Below are 19,218 nucleotides of genomic sequence, written 5' to 3'. Positions count from 1 at the left end.
CTTATTTCATCACCAAAGTGTCCAAGATGGCCTCTATCCACCCCTCTCCCCACACCCCATAAAAAATTCCAGACTTGGGGCTGGAGCAATAGCACAGCGGGTAGGGCATTTGCCTTGCACGTAGTCAACCCGGGTTCGATTCTCAGCATCCCATATGGTCCCCTGAGCACCGCCAGGAGTAATTCCTGAGTGCAGAGCCAGGAGTAACCCCTGTGCATCGCTGGGTGTGACCCAAAAAGCAAAAAAAAAAAAATTCCAGACAAATAATGGCCCTGGACTTTGTCTTAGGATATTTAGGCTTTACATACCACTTCAAATAATTACTATTGTTTAGGCTTGGAGGATCCACTTTGCCCTCCATTTTGCATGTGAATTCTTCAATGTCTTCCTGTCTCTGCCTTTGAAATATGGTATTAAATATTTATCTTTGTCTAGTTTTCAAGCCAACAGACCTGCCAGGTGGTGGTTCCCATCTTGATGTTAACGTAGGATTGCTCTTTCATTATAAATTAGTACATTTTGAGTTTCTTGTTGCTAGTACCCAGTAGCCATGCTGTGGGATCTGTTTCAATAGAGATGTTAAGCAGATAGGATTCTCCACAGTCATTTTTTCCACACCTTGGTCTATGTATCATGCTCTCACTTTTGGCCAAATTTTTAGTTATCATAATTGCAAGAGCCCCCCCCCCCCCCGCCAATAAAACCCTTCTGTTGGTGTTTGGCTATTGCTAACAGTGTTATTTATATGTATGCTTGATGTAGATAAATATGTATGTATTAAATCTATCTAAATCTCTTGTCTATACCAATATCCATACAGGTCAATACTTTTTATCCCTTTGCTTTTAAGGCTGCTTTTAGTTTCTTTTCACTGAAACAGGGTTCAGACTTTTGTTTTGCTAAAGGAACAGTCAACAAAACCTTGGAAAGCTCTCAATTGTGTTGTAACCAAGTCCTGTTGTTAGCACTCATTTCTTCTTGATGCCTTTTCATTAAAGATGCAGACGTGTGCAGGAAGAGGAACTTGAAGCATCCAGTCTTCAAAGAGTGGATTGCACTTCATGGCACTGATGGTATATAGGGCAACAGAGGGGACTTGGCATTTATCACAAGGGGGAAGAGTCAAGTTGTGCAAGTAATTGTGCATCAGCTTTGTGCAAGTAATTGCATTTGCTGATGGATGTTCACATATATTTATTCCCTACGTACAAATTTATCCTTTGTTCTTCTGGATTAAACAGCTAAGTGATCTTAAAGTAGCCTACAAAAGTAATTGGAGGAAACTTCTCTTCCAGTATCAATAGCCTACAACTTTCTTCTGTAGTCTCTTGTCATTGCATTTAAGCCAGTAATCTGTGATCTGCTGTTTGAACATTAGATGTTTCCAACTGATACTTGACCAAAGAGCTGTATAGCCTAAGAATATGAAGCAGGGTTTCCTAACTCCAGATTCTAGGTTCACAGTTCAAGTTTCCACTCTTAGAGATGACTTCCTAAATGTCTTTCAATAGTGACCAAAAATGTGGTTACTTAAAAACAGTCATAAACATGGTTGGACCATAGCTAGAGAGGTTGAAGGTTAAAGTGTTTTATATGAACTGAAAACATTTCTGGAAAGTTTAAAAGGTTGAATTTAACAGATATTTGGATCAAAGTTTGAAAGAGGCCAAAAATGTGACCAAAATCCAGAACACAGTTGTAGAAACATAGGTGGAGAGAAATTGCTTTTCATATCCCTCCCTCACCACACACACACACACACACACACACACACACACAAACACACACACACTATTTTTTAAAAACAAACAACGTGAAAGAATGATAGTGACACATGAACGTATTATGTTTTTCACAATGTCAAACAGTTCAGAGATAAATTGAACTAAAAACAGAAGTTTCACTTCATATTCCTCTCCTAGCACATGCCATCTCATCTCCAAAGATAACTTTCATTTGCATGCCAAGAAAGGGGGCCCTCAGGGAGTGCTCAGGGAGGTTGAGAAGCCTCCTATAATTCTAGGCCACTGGATAATGTAAGAGTCTCATGGTGCAGGGACTTCCCCAGCTAGCTGACTGGTTCTGGGAGGCTCCTGGACGACACCCAGCTGTGGCCAGGGGACCATGTGATTCCAGAAATTGAATCTTTGGGGGCCTTTGCTAGGCATGCAACCTAATTGCTGCAGTGTCTCTGATCCCTAGAAATAACCTTTCTTAACCTTTGGAATGCATATTTTATAAAAACCCACTTATCTGTTATAGAGAATAACTGGTTAAGGGAAAGCAGGGCATTGAAAGGGGGATACCCACATTACCCTGTAACCTGAACTATAGAACTGAGAAGAGAGAGGGAGAGACACTGAAAAGGGTGAAACAAGAAGAGAGGTGAAGGGTAATGGAGCCAGGGAGGAGGCTGCAGACACACTGGTGACTGAGAAGTCTTGCTCAACTACATGTATATCAACCACAGAAGCAACAACATTCAAAGCAGGGTATCCAAATCACAATAACCAAACTTACAATTGCCCTATCAAGGAGGGTGACTTTGGGGTAGGAGGGAAATGGGGTGGTGGCATTGGTGGAGGCAAGTTGACACTTGTAATGGGATAGGTGGGGAACATTATGTACCTAAAACTCAGCTACAAATAACTGTATATCATGGTACCTAAATAAAAAATAAAAATGTCAAAAAAGAGATACAACTTCATTTATTATGAACATAATCAAACAGAATTTTGGTTCCAAAAGGGTATTATGTCAATCTTATTTGTGTTTTTCAAGGTAGCAGTTTGACTTCTAAAGCTTTCTCGAACAATACCTACAGAAAAAAAACCCACAGTTTTGTGTTTGGTGGAGCAGCCACATCAGTGGTGCTTAGGGCTTGCACCTAAATGTTCACTTAGTGGTCACTTCTGATAGTGCTGGGGGACCCTATGTGGTACTCAGGATCAAAACTGGGTTGACTGCATGAAATGAAATATGGACCTAACCCTCTGTGTCATTACTCTGGTCCCATGTCATATTTTATCTAATAGTGTTTCGGAATCATTTGATTTCAGCCTATTTGGGTATGAAACCTAATTCTGCTCATAACAAGCTATATGACTTAAATTTAGGACCTTTCTTATCTTACCTTGCCACAATATTTCTATCTTAACTGGAGCAATAGTTGTAGCCCACCTCATAGGTTGATATAGACTGCCTGAGGTTATGTACATGGAACAGTTAAGAGATTTTCTGAAATTTAACAATTCTATGAATAATAACTGAAGCAATAGCACAGCGGGTAGGAAGTTTGCTTTACATGCAGCTGACCCGGGTTCAATTCCTCTGTCCCTCTTGGAGAGGCCAGCAAGCTACCAAGAGTATCCCACCCGCACGGCAGAGCTTACTTGATATGCATATTTGATATGCCAAAAACACTAACAAAAAGTCTCACAATGGAGATGTTACTGGTACTCGCTCGAGCAAATTGATGAATAACGGGATGACAGTGCTACAGTACTACAATAATATTAATTATTAAAATTATTTATGGGCTGATTTAATTTCTCCCCTTTTTTATGGGTTACTCCTGCTCTGCACTCAGGAATTATTCCTGGTAGGCTCAGAGCATTATATGAAATGCCAGGGAGCAAACCCAGGTTGGCCTTGTACAAGGCAAATGCCCTTCCTGCTATAAAATCACTCTAGCCTCTTAATTTCTCCTTTAATAGATGTTTGCCTTTTTAACATATTTTCAGAAAAAAAATTCACATGTTGGCTCTTAATATTGGAAATGGATTGTTGAGAAAAGATACACATTTAAAATATTGATAAACTATTACATAAATGCTTTATCAACATACATCTCATCACTATATATGAGGGTATTCTTTTGCTTTATTTTTATTACAACATTTGAAATGCACAGTATTTTTTGAGCTCTCTGGCATTATTTAAAATATTTATTTACAAGATCTTAGAATAAATTTTGCAATTTTAGTCTTTATTTGTTCATTCATGTTAATCATATATTGCCTAATGTGACATTTTAAACTTTATTTTATTTCTTTGGAAAATTCCAACACAACAAACTGCAAATTAAATGTGAGAATTTGTATACCTATATTTATTTATTTTTCTTTGAGGGTTATACCCCATGATTCTCAGGGCTTGCTCCTGACTCGGCACTCAGGAATCACTCCAAGAGGACTCAGGGGACCCACAGTGGGGCTGGGGACCTAGCCTGGGTCAGCTCCATGCAAGGCAAACACCCTCCCTGCATTCAATCTTTCTAGCCACAAATCTGCATACCATACCTTTACACTAAATTTCTTTTTTATTGACATCATATATAAAGCAGTGAGACTGGCATGCCATGCTGTAATCTATATTGACACTCACACAGAAGCAAGGCTGTTCTTGCTTTCTGCATGTTACATCTTGCTTGGGCAGATCTTCCCTTCTTTACGTTGCAGATTTGCTTTTCATTGTTGATTTCACTGATTTTACTAAAAAGTAGAAACCTATTTAAAAGAAATGTTTTCTTAAAAAAGTTCTTTAATCTTTTTGAAATTTCTTCTAAAGAAAAGCTTGGTGTGAAATATTACTGTCTTTACACATACATATGCATATATAGGATAAAGGCATTTGAATCATTTGAATGTGACATTTTCAGAGAGACGAAAATCACCATTTTAACTTTATGGAACCAGAGTACCATTAATGAAACAAAAAGATATCTGTTAAAACAACTAAAAATTCTGTTTTGCAAAGTCCCTAATGAGCTTTGTTCATTCTCTTTTATAAAGTGGGATATAAACCTCAGAAAAGAGTGTCAGACAATAAAGCTTTTTACTTTCAGTATTCCCTGAAGCATAGATACAATGGGTGTAAAACTTTCAGAATCAGGCCACATGGGAGGCAGAAGCAGCTGCAGCCTCTCAGACTTGAATTTGTGCTGACCCAGACACGAATCTGCAGGTATAGGAATGATTAATCTGGAACTTCTTTCTAAATTGCCTGTCCTGTCTGGGGCAGTTCACTATAACATAATGTAAGAAGCACAGGCAAACTTGTTTACATATTACTTGTTGCATCACAAAGCAAATGATCCTTTAGGAAATTAGACTTTTAATTTAAAAGTCAGGAGAAAGTCAACTCTCGTTTGATCCCAGGTACTTATGGCATGTGGTTCCCTGGCATTGCCAGAGTGATCCCTGAACACAGAGCCCAGAAAAAGCCCTGAGCACCTCCAATTGTGGTCCCAAACCCAAACCCAAACAAGAAAAATTTGGGACAAAGTATTAAGGCATCTTTGATCATTCCTAAGTCCTGTGGTGAACTCACTCTGATCTTGTTTACACATTCTGACCTACTTTGTGAAGGACACTCTGACTGGAAAATCCACCAGATTTCTGTCTGCAATTCTCCTTTATTTCCCCAAACTTTTGATGTTTCCCTGCCATTTTGTCATTCTTCATCTCTGTGCTTCTTCATTTGACATTTTTTCACATCATTTTTGTTTTCAAGATATGCCAACATCCAGAGACTATAAAACCAAGCTCTCGAATTGACATCTAAAAGCCTTGTTCTCCCTCTTGGAGAACCTGACAAGCTACCGAGAGTCTATTACCTGCTTGGGAAGCCTGACAAGATCCCCCTAGCGTATTCATATCCCCAATACAGTAACAGATATACACATACCTCTAGGAGAGCCCAGTAAACTACCGGGAGTATCCCGCCCACAAGGCAGAGCCTGGCAAGCTACCCATGGCATATTCAATATGCCAAAAACAGTAACGATAGGTCTTATTTCCCTGACCCTGAAAGTGCCTCCAATCATTGGGAAAGACGAGTAAGGAGAGGCTGCTAAAATCTCAGGACTGAGTGTAATGGAGACGTTACTGGTGCCCTCTCCAGTAAATCAATGAACAACAGGATGACAGTGATACAATGATACAGTGATGAAGATCAATATAAGTGCTGGTCATTTTTCAGATGTATACTCTAACAAAACATTATTCAGGAAAAGAGTGTAGAGGGAAAGCTGCCTGAATTTATACTATATCTGAATTGCAAAAAAAGGTTTTCTGAGTTTTTAGCATATAATAAGATTGATTAGTTGAATTAATAATTATAATAAATATACACTTTGTAAATATTTTATAAACATAAAGTTCATGAAACATATGAGTATTTTAATCCCTTAAGTTCTATTTTTTTTTATTTTATTGAATCACTGTGAGATAGTTATAAGCTTTCATGTTTGGGTTACAATCACACAATGATCAAACACCCATCCCTCCACCAGTGCACATTCCCTGCCACCAATATCTCCGGTATACACACCCCCTTTCCCACCCTCCCCCTGCCTCCATGGCAGACAATATTCCCCATACTCTCTCTCTCTCTCTCTCTCTCTCTCTCTCTCTCTCTCTCTCTCTCTCTCTCTCCTTTTGGGCAGTATGGCTTGCAACACAGACACTGAGAGGTCTTAAAGGGTGGATCAATAGCACAGCAGGTAGGGCGTTTGCCTTGCATGTGTCCAACCCAGGTTCGATTCCTCTGTCGCTCTCGGAGAGCCCAGCAAGCTACTGAGAAAGTATCTCGTCCGTCCAGCAGAGCCTGGCAAGCTCTCTGAGGTGTATTCGATATGCCAAAAACAGTAACAGCAAGTCTCACACTGGAGACGTTACTGGTGTCTGCTCCAGGAAATAGATGAACAGTCCTAAGAAGACAGTGCTAAGTTCTTAAAGACAGTATGTATAAATTATTAAAAGTTATTTTGAACATTGAAAATTACTACTTTTATTGTTCTTTGAGAAATTCATCTGCTTAAACTATTTTGGCGTTATGAGAAACATGTTTTATTGACTGATTCTGTATGCAAGCAATGGTGGTTTCTTTCAGGAGAAACACTTATGGTAGGGAAGTGGCAGAAAGGAAAGGCAGGACCAGGGGGAGCAAAAGAACTTCCTGCCCATAGAATCTCTGCTTCAGTGTGTAAACATGGGCTCATGGCCTCTTCTGATATGGTTCTGGATTTTTGCATGGAGGTAATTGCAATTGGCAAAATTAAATCTTTGTATAAAATAGGCTTTCATATATATATAATTTTATTTTCAGATTATTTTGTACATTTCATTTTATTCTTTGTTATTTTTAAAGATTTTTTAAAAATTGAATCACTGAGATATAACCCTACAAAGCTGTTCATAATTAGGTTTCAGTCATATAATGTTGCAATACCCATCTCTCCACCAGTGTACATTTCCCAGCACCAGTGTCCCTAGTTTCCCTGCCATCACAGCACCCCACTCCCCCAGCCTGCCTCTGTGCAGGTATTTTTCTTCTCTGTCTCTCTGTCTCTGTCTCTGTCTCTCTCTCTCCCTCTCTCCCTCCCTCCCTCCCTCCCTCCATCCCTCCCTCCCTCCCTCCCTCCCTCCCTCCCTCCCTCCCTCTTTCTCTCCTTTTGGGCATTGTGGTTTGCAATATAGAGACTGAAAGGGTATCATATATATATATCCCTTTACCTACTTTTAACACTCAGTTCTTATACAGTGTGATCATTTGCAACTATTATTGTCATACTAGTCCATTCTCTATTTTTCCTACCCTCTGTCCCACACACACTTGTGGTAGATTTCAGTCATTGGACAGTCCTCCTAACCCCTGTTTTTTCAGGCTTTGGATATTGGTCTTCCAGTATATATTCTTTTATATATAACTTGACCATTTTATTTTAGGCACCAAGTTTACAATACTAAAAATGGTCAGATAAAACATTCCAGCACCAGATCCTTCTCCCCCAGTTTCTGCCCCCCTCCACCACTGACCCCGTGTGCCCCAACCCCACTTCCTACTTGCTTTCCATCCTCCCTCTAGTGATATGCTTCCTACTAGATACCAGTTCTGTTTCTGTTGCTTTTGTGTATTTGTTATCTCCTTACTATGCTTCTTTAAATCCTACATATGAGAGAGATCATTCTGTGTTTGTCACTCTCCTGACTAATTTTACTGACCATGATACTGACCAGAGCCACCCATGTAGTAGTAAATTTCAAGACTTTCTTTTCTTGTAGCCAAGTTAATTACATTGTAAAACTGTATCGTGGTTTCTCTATCCAGTCATCTTTTCTTAGACACTTGGGTTGCTTCCAGATTTTTGACTATTGTGAATAGTGCTACAGTGAACATAAGAGGGCAAATTTTTTCCTGAATAGTTTTTGGACCTGTGGGGTAGATGTCAATAAGTGGAACTGCTGGGTCATTTGGAAACTCAATACCTAGTTTTTTTCTCAGATTTTCTTTTCTCATATTGTTTACTAAAATATTTGAATCAGTGGACATTTCCAACAGCAGTTGTTGAGGGTCCCTTTTTTCCCACGTCTCACCAACACTAGTTGTTTTGTTCTCCGTGATGTGTGTGCCAGTCTCAGTGAATGAGGTGATATCTCATTGTTTTGATTTGCATTTCCCTGACGATAAATGATGAAGAGAATTTTTTCATATACCTCTTGGCCATCTCTATGCCTTCTTTGAGGAAATTTCTGTTCATATCTTTCCATTTTTTATGACATTGATTTTTTTTTTTTTGGTTTTGGGGTCACATCCGGTGATACACAGGGCTTACTCCTGGCTCTGCACTCAGGAATTACTCCTGGTGGTGCTCAGGGAACCATATGGAATGCTGGGAATCGAAACCAGGTCAGCCGAGTGCAAGGCAAACGCCCTACCTGCTGTGCTATTGCTCCAGCCCCAACACTGATTTTTTTTTAAAGTTTTTATTTTATTGAATCACTGTGAAAAAAATACAAAGCTTTCAGGTTTAAGTCTCAGTCATGTAATGATTGAACCCCCATCCCTTCACCAGTGCACATGTTCCACCACCAAGAACCCCAAAATACCCCCCTCCCACCCAGCCCCCACCTAAGTAGCTAATGATCTTCACTTTATTCTCTCTATACTTTGAATACATTCAATATTTCAACAGAGAACTCACTATTATTGTTTGGAATTTTCCCCCAACAATCAGGCCTGCTAAAAAGGCATCATTTAATAATTTCTTTTCATTGCTGAGAATGAAGACTCTATGAGCTTGCGTGGTTTGGGATTTCTGATATTTTAGCTCAGTTCACAGTCTACATGCATTTCTGTAAGAAGCCGCTCTGGGTGCCAAAATGGGTTAGAAGACCTCATAGTCTTTAGGAGCAGAGGGTCCATTTCACGCGCGGCAGCTCTGGATCTTATCTGGGCCGAGGGTGTGCCAGTAACGCCCCCTTCCCATGATCGCTTATGAGCCACACACTGCAAAATTCATACCTCTGGGTTGGGAGTCTTAGGAGGTGGCTCTCGCCACGTAGATGTTGCCGTCGCTGCCATTTTTCGCGCAGAAAAGCCGACATTGATTTTTTTTTCCCTGTAAAATTCTACAGTGTTTATATATCTTGGATATTAACCCTTTGTCAGATGAGTTTTGGGCAAATATTTTCTCCCAGTGTGGGGTGTTTTGTTTTGTTTTTTACTCTAATCATCATATTTCGTTTGGTGCAAAAGCTTTATAGTTTGATGTAGTTGCATTTGTTAACCTTTGCTTCCATTTACTTGGCCAATGACATTGAATCATTGAAGATACCCCTACATTCAATGTCATGAAGTATTCTATCCACTTTCCTCAATATAATTTATGGATTCATGTCTGATATTAAGATATTTAATTCATTTTTATTTGGCTTTTGTGTATGGTATTAGAAAGATATCAGAATTTATTTTTTTTTTGTATGTGACCAAACAATTTTCTAGGCACCATTTTCTGAAGAGGCTGTCCTTGTTCCACTTCAGATTTTTTGCTGAAAGATTAATCATTTGTATACCTAAAGATCTGTCTCTGGGCTCTTAATTCTATTCCATTTGTCTGAGAGTCTTTCCTGATTCCAGTATTAACACTGTTTTGATTAGTACATCTTTATAGTATAGTTTAAAATTGGGGATAAAGATATCACTCATCTTCTTTTTTCCTAGCATTCTGGGGCTTTGCTACTCCAAATAAATGTTAATAGTATTTGATCTATGTCTTTTAAAAATATCATGGGTATTTTTCGGGACTGTATCTGCATTGAATTTGTACAGTGCATTGGGAAAGACTTTCATTTTGACAATACTAACGTTTCCACCCATAACGTGGGGTGTGTGTTTCCATTTGCTAATGTCCTCTTTTAGGAGTTACATATTATTTTCTTTGTATAAATCTTTCGCCTCTTAAGTTCCTATGTACTTACTTTTTTCAGACACAATGGGGTTTAAATGGAGTTTAAAAATATTTCTTTCTTTTGTTTCATTTTTGCATTAGAAAAGCCATGGATGTCTATGCACGGGCTGCTTTATTATTATTATTATTATTATTATTATTAATCTTTCTACAGCCTGCTAGGGATTAAAGAGAATTCTGGGGTGGAGTGAATTTGGGCCATAGCCAGCAGTGCCCAGATGTTATTTATAGCTCTGTAATCAGGAGCTACTCCTGTTGGTCCTCCCATAGGTGGTGCCAGGGCCTGGCTCAAAAGTGGGCCACCTGAAAGGCAAGCACCTCAACCTCTGTGCTAGCTCTCTGACCCAGAAGAGAGGTTTGATAGGGAATTAATTCCTCCTTAAACAGTTAATTTTTATCAACATTATTATAACACAGATTAAGACACTGAGGGACTCACATGATTCCATGGGCCAGTGGTGGTGGAAGATATTCTGTTTGTTGCTTCTCCACTGGGAGTGGTCTGAGGAGAGAAAGAATCTGGGGCAGAGAAGAGTGGCCCTATTTTAACTTCAGTTTTAGTAAGAGATGAATAGTCTAAATGAATGGCAGAAGAGTCATTTCAGAGCAATGACAGTAAAAGAGAAAAAGAATGGGGACTTGAACAGAGTTTGGGGTAGGAGTATTGTAGAAGAGTGAATGACAGGAAGGAGGGGATATTTCTGTCTACAGTCACCGTTGTGGACCTCAGCAACCTTGGCAGGGCTCAATTAGAATCAGGTGTCCAATGAGTCTTTTACAGTGTTTCCAACTGAGTTCACATGCTGTGAACATTTTATTGTCCCATATCTGAAAGCATGTTATATCAGGTTGTTATACTATTAATGTAAATTGGATCATATTTTAAACATGCTGACTGCTAGATATTTTCTTTGTAAATGTAAGCGATTCCCCCTTTGCAAACGGTAGATTATTTGTAGAATAATAGCTTTGGCCTCAATCAAATATTCTCTTTTCCCAAACTTGAACCAATTTGCACTTAGTGTATCCATATCTTTTCATTTTAATTTCTAACTGTTGCAGAATGTTCTGTTTTTATTAATAAGTTAAATAGGGCTTCTATAAAATGATCTCTGACTAGGAGAGGGAGTGGGGAGGATAAGGAGAGGAGAGGAAATGAGAGATAAAAGGGAGAGAAAGACAGAGAGAGGAAGTGAGAGAGGGTGCATTCTGCCCTTGAATCAAGATTTCAAATTTAAAAATTATAATTCTACGTATATTGGGGAAGCTAATGGAATTCCACAAAAGACTTACAATTATTGCATTACTCTCTCAAGAATATTGTTTTACTTTACAAAATATAATTTACTTTATGTACTTTTTGTTTCAAAGGAGCTAAGCAAGGAGATAGTGAGGGTTTTTCTATTTTTTTCTTATGACAATGACTAAGCATTAGTATATTGTCCTTTAGTTGTCTTTCACTCATAACCCTCCATGTCAGAGTGATTGTATTTTTTCTTGAAATAGACAATTTCTTTATGATTATCTTCTATACCTTTGTGCTTATTGGTAGAATCGAAGTCAGTGAAAGCCAGTGGTGAACTTAGGGCTTATTCAGCATCTTAATTAGAAAGGTGAAGATATTGAACCCAGAGAGTGTAAAGGACACTTTACACTCTCAGAATGAGCTTGCACACATAGCCTTATTACTTTGTGTTTTATGATGTAAAACTAAAAAAATCAAAAGAATAAATAAACTGTATTTTGGTCTCAAATTCATTGGCTTAATGTGTTTTTCTTGGGCTATATCACTGTAGTTTATCCATTCAAATATGGGCATTTGAGTAGTTGTCATTTCTAACTACTGAAAATAAAACTAGTACAAAATGAGTGCACAAGTCTTTGAAAACGTAATAACTGAAAATTAAATGCATAATAGAACAATTAAAAATTTTTGTTGTTGTTTTGGAGGGCCATATCCTGTGGTGTGCAGGGCTTATACCTGGCTTGGAAACTGCATTTTTAGAGAAGAAAATTCCACTTGGTTTTAATGCTTATTAACCTCTTAACAAATTACTAATGATTTTGTAACTTTATGATCAGGATTAGTCTTTCTTGAACATCCTGGGGTGGGGTGAGGGGAATAGGTCAATGCTTTGATCAGATCCTACTAGCATATTTTTTCTACTTAAGTATTCACTTCTTTGTTACAGGAAGTATTTGTTTGACTGTCACCTATTGTTTTCTTCTTCTATATTTACCCTACTCTTGCCCCTTTCTTCTGGTTTTGAGTGGTACAGAGCAGAATCCTCCACCCTTCACACTAGTATTAAGTGGGAATCAAATTCTTCTCAAGTCTTCATTGGATTTATGTAGACTTTCACGTTATAAAGTGCCCAGCAATGAACATTTATTATAGTTATTTTCTTATTTACAACCTAACAAATTTTTACATGAGAAAAAAAGTTTATTCAGGAGCTAAAATCTGAGAGGATGACAATAATAATTCTTTTTATGGTTTAGCATATTTAAGACATTAAGTTGGACAATACTTACATTTTTAAAAGCATATTTTAAAAGACAAGTCTGCTGTATATAGACCTGCATAATAAAGCTCCATGAGTGAAAAGACAGTAGCCACTGTCTTTCTTGGAAAGTATTAATTTTGTTTTGAATTCTTAGTTTTCCCCTTTGTTCAATATATCATTCTACATATCCAATTATTACTAATTGCAACAATATAAATGAAAAAAACAGGGAAAGCAGAGAAATATAATCATAGAATTCTTAGAACTCAAATTTGACAAGAACGGAGAGACACCCAGTCTGAGTAGCTTCATCCTGTCATTTCAACACCAATTTCAACAAATATTTATCATGAAGTGATCATGCTTCACAGATACTTTCTAGCTAAAGTGATGATGGAGTGTTTTGCTGCAGGACATCCAGGCCATTCTTTAGCTAAGTCCTCTTTCCCCCTGTCGTCCTCAAGGGACCATTTCTCATTCATCTTCTAAGCTCCTACAGTGTTTTGAGAGTCCCTGCAAGGGGAAACAGCCCCCATTTCTTGCCATTGCCATACTTGCTATTTATTCATTTTTAATTGGAATTTGTATCTACATGATTGATATAAATCATCACTTTAATCTGTCTGTAGGGCCTCTCACAATTCTTCAGGACTTTGTCTTAGAATATCTGGTTATACAGCAGTTGGAAGGTATGTTCTGCTCCGATTCTATTATTCCAGATGTGCTGACATGATTGCCTTAAATTATAAAGCCAAGTTAAGCATTGTTGGAACAATTTAAAGGGGGTGTAAGAAAATGTTCATGACCTGAACAAATTAATTGCAAATGTTATTAGAAATTGTTTTGGTAGTTCATGTTTCTGTGCCACTTATAATAAAATTATACATCCATTTTTCCTTACTTGAACTTGTGACCCAAACTTCCTCCCCAGTCTTTGTCTCCTTAGAGTTTTCTTACTAAGGCCTTAAAGTCAGTGTACTCCTTTCTACAGATAAATACCTAGAGGAATAAATTATTACAATTTATAAGAATTTATGAAAATATGTCTTTCATATCTGTACTGTGTGCTCAACAGATGCATAGTTTAGACAAGTCATATGGCATCCTGCAATGTATAAGCAGTATGGGTTGCTAATTGAGTCCTTGTATAATTAGTTTCAGATGTGAAGGAGCAGGGGTTACTGTTGGTCTCCCTGTCAGAGGACTCTTGCCTCTGCCCCTTCCTGTTTGCTTCCCCTCCGTGGGGTCTCTGCACTGTATCTGTTCCTCAGCAGAAAGTCCTGGCTGTAAAAGTGGCTGAAGAGCTCCTTATATGTTTGATTTGGTTTCGTTTTGGGGAAACAATGCTCAGAGCTTACCCTGGCTCTGCACTCAGGGATCACTTCTGGCAGTGCTAGGGGACAATATGTGATGCTGGGAATTGGTTGAACTGGGGTCACCAAAATACAAGGCAAGTGTCTTATCAGCTGTGCTTTCTCTCCAGACATAGATCACATTTTGTTTTAGGCTGCTTATTTCCCAAGTGGTGCTCAGGAGGCCTTGGGACCCCTTTGCAAGTGGGAGGTGGCCCAGTGCAATGACCCGAAGACACCGTGCAGCTTACCCTGCCATGCTGGAGATTACCGGGGTCCAGGCACAAGACTCAGGATGCTTCCAGATGCACACTTATAGGAGTTCATTTTCTAATGAAAAGCCTCTCTTTTAAATTTTGGGTTACTAGGAAATATTTTCTTTAAACATAGTTAAATGAAAGCATTGTTAAATGTACATTATTTGGTGGTGAGCCAAATTTAATGATCAGAAGGTTGACTCAGCAGACACAATTTCATGAAACTCTCTTGATGACTGTTGCAGATACTGTCTGAGCCGCCACACCCCAGTGGCCACATACTTCCTTTACTGGTCCTGTGTGTTGTCACTGTCACTATACATTTGCTCCTGACAGTACCAGGAACCTTTTACAGAGGGCTAGTTGAGCCCATATCCCAGTGTCAGTTCTCTTTCTCTGTCTTTCTCTCTCTCTGCCTCTGTCTCTGTCTCTGTCTCTTTCTCACAAACACACAGACTCACACAAACACAGACAGACACAAACACAAACACATACACACAGACACAGACACAGACACACACACACACACACACACACACACACCTGAAAGTGGCTGGGAGTTGTGTGTTCTCCATTCCCTTCCATCAGAACCTTCCTCTGCCATAGTGAAGGAGCAGGAAAGGCTTTAGACTTGCAGAATCACTGGGAAAGTTTACATGTTCTCTGTAGAGTCTGTAGAGTAACTTTTATTCCAGCACTGTTGGCAGAACCAGGCTGAGGCGACTCCATCTGACATGGAGTCTTATCTCTCTTCCTCTTTCCCTTTTCTGCTTCTCCTCTCCTTTGGGACTCTTCTTTGACAAGTTACTTGCCATGAACATTTATTGCTTTTGGGGTACTTCTGAACAACTGACTTAAGCCAAAAATATTTATAAGCTATGTGAGGAATTAAATGTTACATTAGCATGTTCAAAATGGATATATATTTTGTGTGCTAATTTGGGCCATATATGTGCAAGTGTGTGATCTTAAATTTTAATTTAAAAATCAGTAATGGACTAGATTACAACTATCAACTGATTGAGAATGGCCCCTGTGCAATGCATTATCTCTAGCAGTCATAATCAATCTTACTTTAAGGTTGTGTTCATTGAAGTCCAAAGACAGTCATTAATGTGCCCAAATCACAAAGCTGGTAATTGGCAGACCACAGTCAGATCTCTCTTGTTTTAATGTGTCAGTTTCATTAGCACCTAGCTTTCTGATGCCTTGAGATCCTTGGAGTACTAAAATGTCTATTTGTAGGCGCTATAGAAGGGGCATTCCAATGTCAATATTTACAGTTATGTACTCTTAAAGAAGACAGTCTCTTTAGTAAGAGAACAAAATATATTACCTAACATTAAACAGCATTTTCTAGAGTGATAATTTTATTGATATCAGCTCTACTAAGTATTTGAATCAGTGATCGCAATGTTTTGTATGCAGTGAGATCTTTGTCCAGTTCATAACAGAAGGTAGTTGGATAAAAGCAAAGCGAAATACAGGAAAAAGTGAAAACATGATAGGGCATTAGTGATGCACTTTAGGAGGGGGTGGAAGCTTCTTTCTCAGCTTTCCTTTGTGGTGATAATGCTTAGACTTGTGTTGTGCCAGGATGCTATTTAGAAAATTACCTTCTCAGGCCCCCAGATGGACCACTGTGTCCTGAGAGCCCCAGCTTCTCTTACACAGGCTATCAGTCTGTTCCATGCAGAGATGCTTAAGAAAAAAATGAAGAAAGGGATAATGGCAATGATTACAGGGTTATCTAAGTGGACTCCAATCTAGCATCTGAGTCAGGTCCTTTTTAAATTATTCATTTCCAACACAAGCCACACAAATGTGCAATTTTCAGCAAGGATACATGAAAATGATACTTAGAGACTTAACATTTCTATAGACTGGTATACTCATTATAGGCTGTTCTTTCTGTGTGAATTCTTCCTCCAACCTTTGCCTGGTTATTCCTTACTATATTTTAAGGTGAACCTTAGGCATTGCCTCCTCCAAGAACCATTCTCTGATATTCACAGGACATACAAAGTTTTGAATAGACCTGTATTTGGTTAAGTAACCACCCCAAAACTGCTTAGCCTATTTTATTAAAATAGTTTGTTTTCCTGCTAATCTTCATATTGCTTTAAAAACCTTCAAATTAAGCAATTCTGTCTCAGTATTAAAAAGATAAATTATTGTGCACATTGTTTCAAAGTCATTCAAACAACATGGGTAGCAGAAATATGACTAGACAGCAGTGGAAACACTTGGTCAGGAAGTTGGGGCAGGATAATCAGAAAGATAAAAGAATGTGGATTGTGTCTACAGGCTGGGAATTGTTTGATAGCCAAATGCCATCCAGTAGTCACTTGGAAACATCATAGAAGGGTGAGAATTATGATGGAGTGGACTCGGGAAGAGAACACACTCTTGAAATGGCAAAGAAAAAATAAAATTTCCTCTTACCCAGGTAGCTAGGATGGTGGAGGAATATAATCTGGGGTTGACTCCAAGCTCTGCTGTGTTCTCTTGCCGTGGCTTAACCTCTCTTTAAAGTGTGCTTGTTTATAGAATTGCTAGCCCAGTTTTGATCTCTGGTGTCACATATCTTCTCAGCCTGCCAGAGTCGGGAGTAGACTTGAGCACCATCTAGTACGGACTAAAACCAAAACAAAATAAACAAAAATAGTGCCCACAGATATTCCATTAAATTTGATTCAGTCTCCTGGTACTCTTGCCATTGCGTGTAATCATACTTATTTTAAGTCTAAGTGCAGAGAAATGAGATTTTTTTGTTTTGTTTTGTTTTGGGGCCACCCCTGAGCATCATCAGATGTGGCCCCAAATCAAAACAAACAAATGGAAAGTTTGTAAGTTCGTATTCTAGAGGCAGACCAATATGGAAGCAGTTGGGTGGGGTAATAATGGGAAAAGAAGTTTGTAACAATGAACATACATCCTTTTATTCTTCTGATAAACATTTCACTTAGAGTATACAATGAGCCAGAAACTAGAGACAAGTGTTTGTACATACATACAGATAGGGCATTTACTTTTCATGCAGCCAATGCAGGTTTGATCCCTGGCAACCCATATTGTCCTCTGAGCCCATTAGAAATAATTCCTGAGTGCAGAGCCATGAGTTTGGTTTGTTTTTTTTTTTTCTTTCAGATTTTGGGCCACCTTTGAGCATCACCAGGTGTGGTTCAAAAACAAAACAAAACAAAAAGTTGGTATTCTAGAGGCAGACTGATATGGAAGCAGGGGTCAGGACAGGGGATATTCTAAGTAGTCTAGTCCCACACAACAGAGCATTCATTTCTTCTATCCTGAAACATTAAAATAAGTTCCAGGGATGTCTGCCCTAAGGAATCTGGAGGGTGAATCATAATGGACAAGGTGGAGTCACAATGGACAAGGGTCCTTTCAAAGCATGGAGTTTGTATTGGGTACTTTGGATATTGCTGCTGTGAAAATTTTGAGACAATAATAGCACGGGCTGATGATGGAGAAATGGATCAGCACCAGCATTTAAAGGACAGTCCTATGACTATGAAGTTTAAAATAGGTCCTAAGGATGTGGTAGAGATACTGAATTTAGGGATTGACAAGGAAGACAGAAGTCATTTAAATGTAAAGAGTTGAGAGTAATCATACTTATTTTGATTTCTTGGCTCCTGTCAAACTCTTTAATTTTTTTTTCTTGGTTTACTGTTAAAGTCGGAAGTGCTTAATAAAGCATTCATGTAAGTTAAAATAGCATTACTAATTTTTTTAAAAATTCTAGTCTCATGGTCATCATATTGTTTTAATATACCATAAATCCTTTAGCAGACATGCTTAATAAATAACTCGTGTAGACACTGTTAATTCCTGCAGCAGATACTGCGAATCTGCCAAGGGCCAACTTATATAAACCCTAGCGGGAGATGGAATGAGTCCCTGCATGTAGAGCTTCCATTTGCAATGCAGGAGACAGACAATGGATTAATAATCTATAAGGGTGTGGAAAGAATGCATTATGGGTGAAGGAGGTAAGAGTCTGGCCACCAGGATGTTATCTTTCCCAGCTGCCGGAGGAGGGCTAGGGCATGGGGACATCTTATGCAGAACATTTTTGTTTGTTTGTTTTTGTTTGGGGGCACACCCTGCATTGCTCAGGGATTACTCCTGACACTATATGCAGGAATTACTTCTAGCAGTGCTCGGGGAACCATATGGGATGCCAGGGTCAGCTGCATGCACGGAAAATGCCCCATTGGCAATACTATCACAGAACTATTATAAAAAAAGTAAATTTTTTTCACTGAGAATTTTAATTTTTTTTAAATGCATTGGGTGGTATTTCTTTCTTCCCCCATTGTCCTATAACATTAAAACTACATCTACCAGTATTTGTATTAGAAATTCTCCATCCTATGTATGTTCATTTTTCTGGATTTCCCAAGATGAGTATAGGATACAGTTCTCTTGTCTGAAAGTCAGAGATTAGATTTTTGGAACAGCATCAATTTTTCCCTTAGCTTCAAAAAGAATACTCAACTTTGTTTTAAATTTTCTTATTGTGTTCCAACTCTCTGCTAGGTCCTATGATAACTTCTTTACATATAGTCTGAATTTTCCCCTGAGGAATCTGTGAGGAAGATCTGTTATCTTTATTTTTCACTTTGGAGACTGGAATTTAGCAACATGGTTTTACTCACCTGAGGCCACATTTCTTCGGGAAGGTAAAGCCAGTCTTAAGCAGGACAGGTTGTGCCCCTCATGCACTTGGCCTTCTTCTGGCCTTTGGTTGTTCTTGTGACCTTGTGACCTTTAGTGTTTTAATATTTCCTTTAATTGTCTCATTCGTTTGGCAAACGTCATCTGTT

General features: G+C 38.6%; 1 protein-coding gene across 8 annotated transcripts in view; it reads left to right on the top strand.

Moving 5' to 3' along the window:
• NTRK2 (neurotrophic receptor tyrosine kinase 2) overlaps positions 1 to 19,218 on the top strand; it is a 398,774-nt gene that overhangs the window by 92,128 nt on the left and 287,428 nt on the right. The window contains exon 13 of one of the 8 annotated variants that reach the window (XM_055135716.1): positions 999 to 1,073. The exons of 6 other annotated variants lie outside the window; for them this stretch is intronic. In XM_055135716.1, the coding sequence (XP_054991691.1) occupies positions 999 to 1,073 (75 nt within the window). Of the gene's footprint in view, positions 1 to 998; positions 2,660 to 19,218 lie in introns of those variants that run through there. One more of the 8 variants, XM_055135784.1, reaches the window with a different exon arrangement.

The sequence above is a fragment of the Sorex araneus genome, chromosome 1 (assembly GCF_027595985.1).
Source record: "Sorex araneus isolate mSorAra2 chromosome 1, mSorAra2.pri, whole genome shotgun sequence".
NCBI lineage: Eukaryota > Metazoa > Chordata > Mammalia > Eulipotyphla > Soricidae > Sorex > Sorex araneus.
Note: the sequence above shows the minus strand (reverse complement) of the source record. Positions and strands in the feature narration are given on the sequence as shown.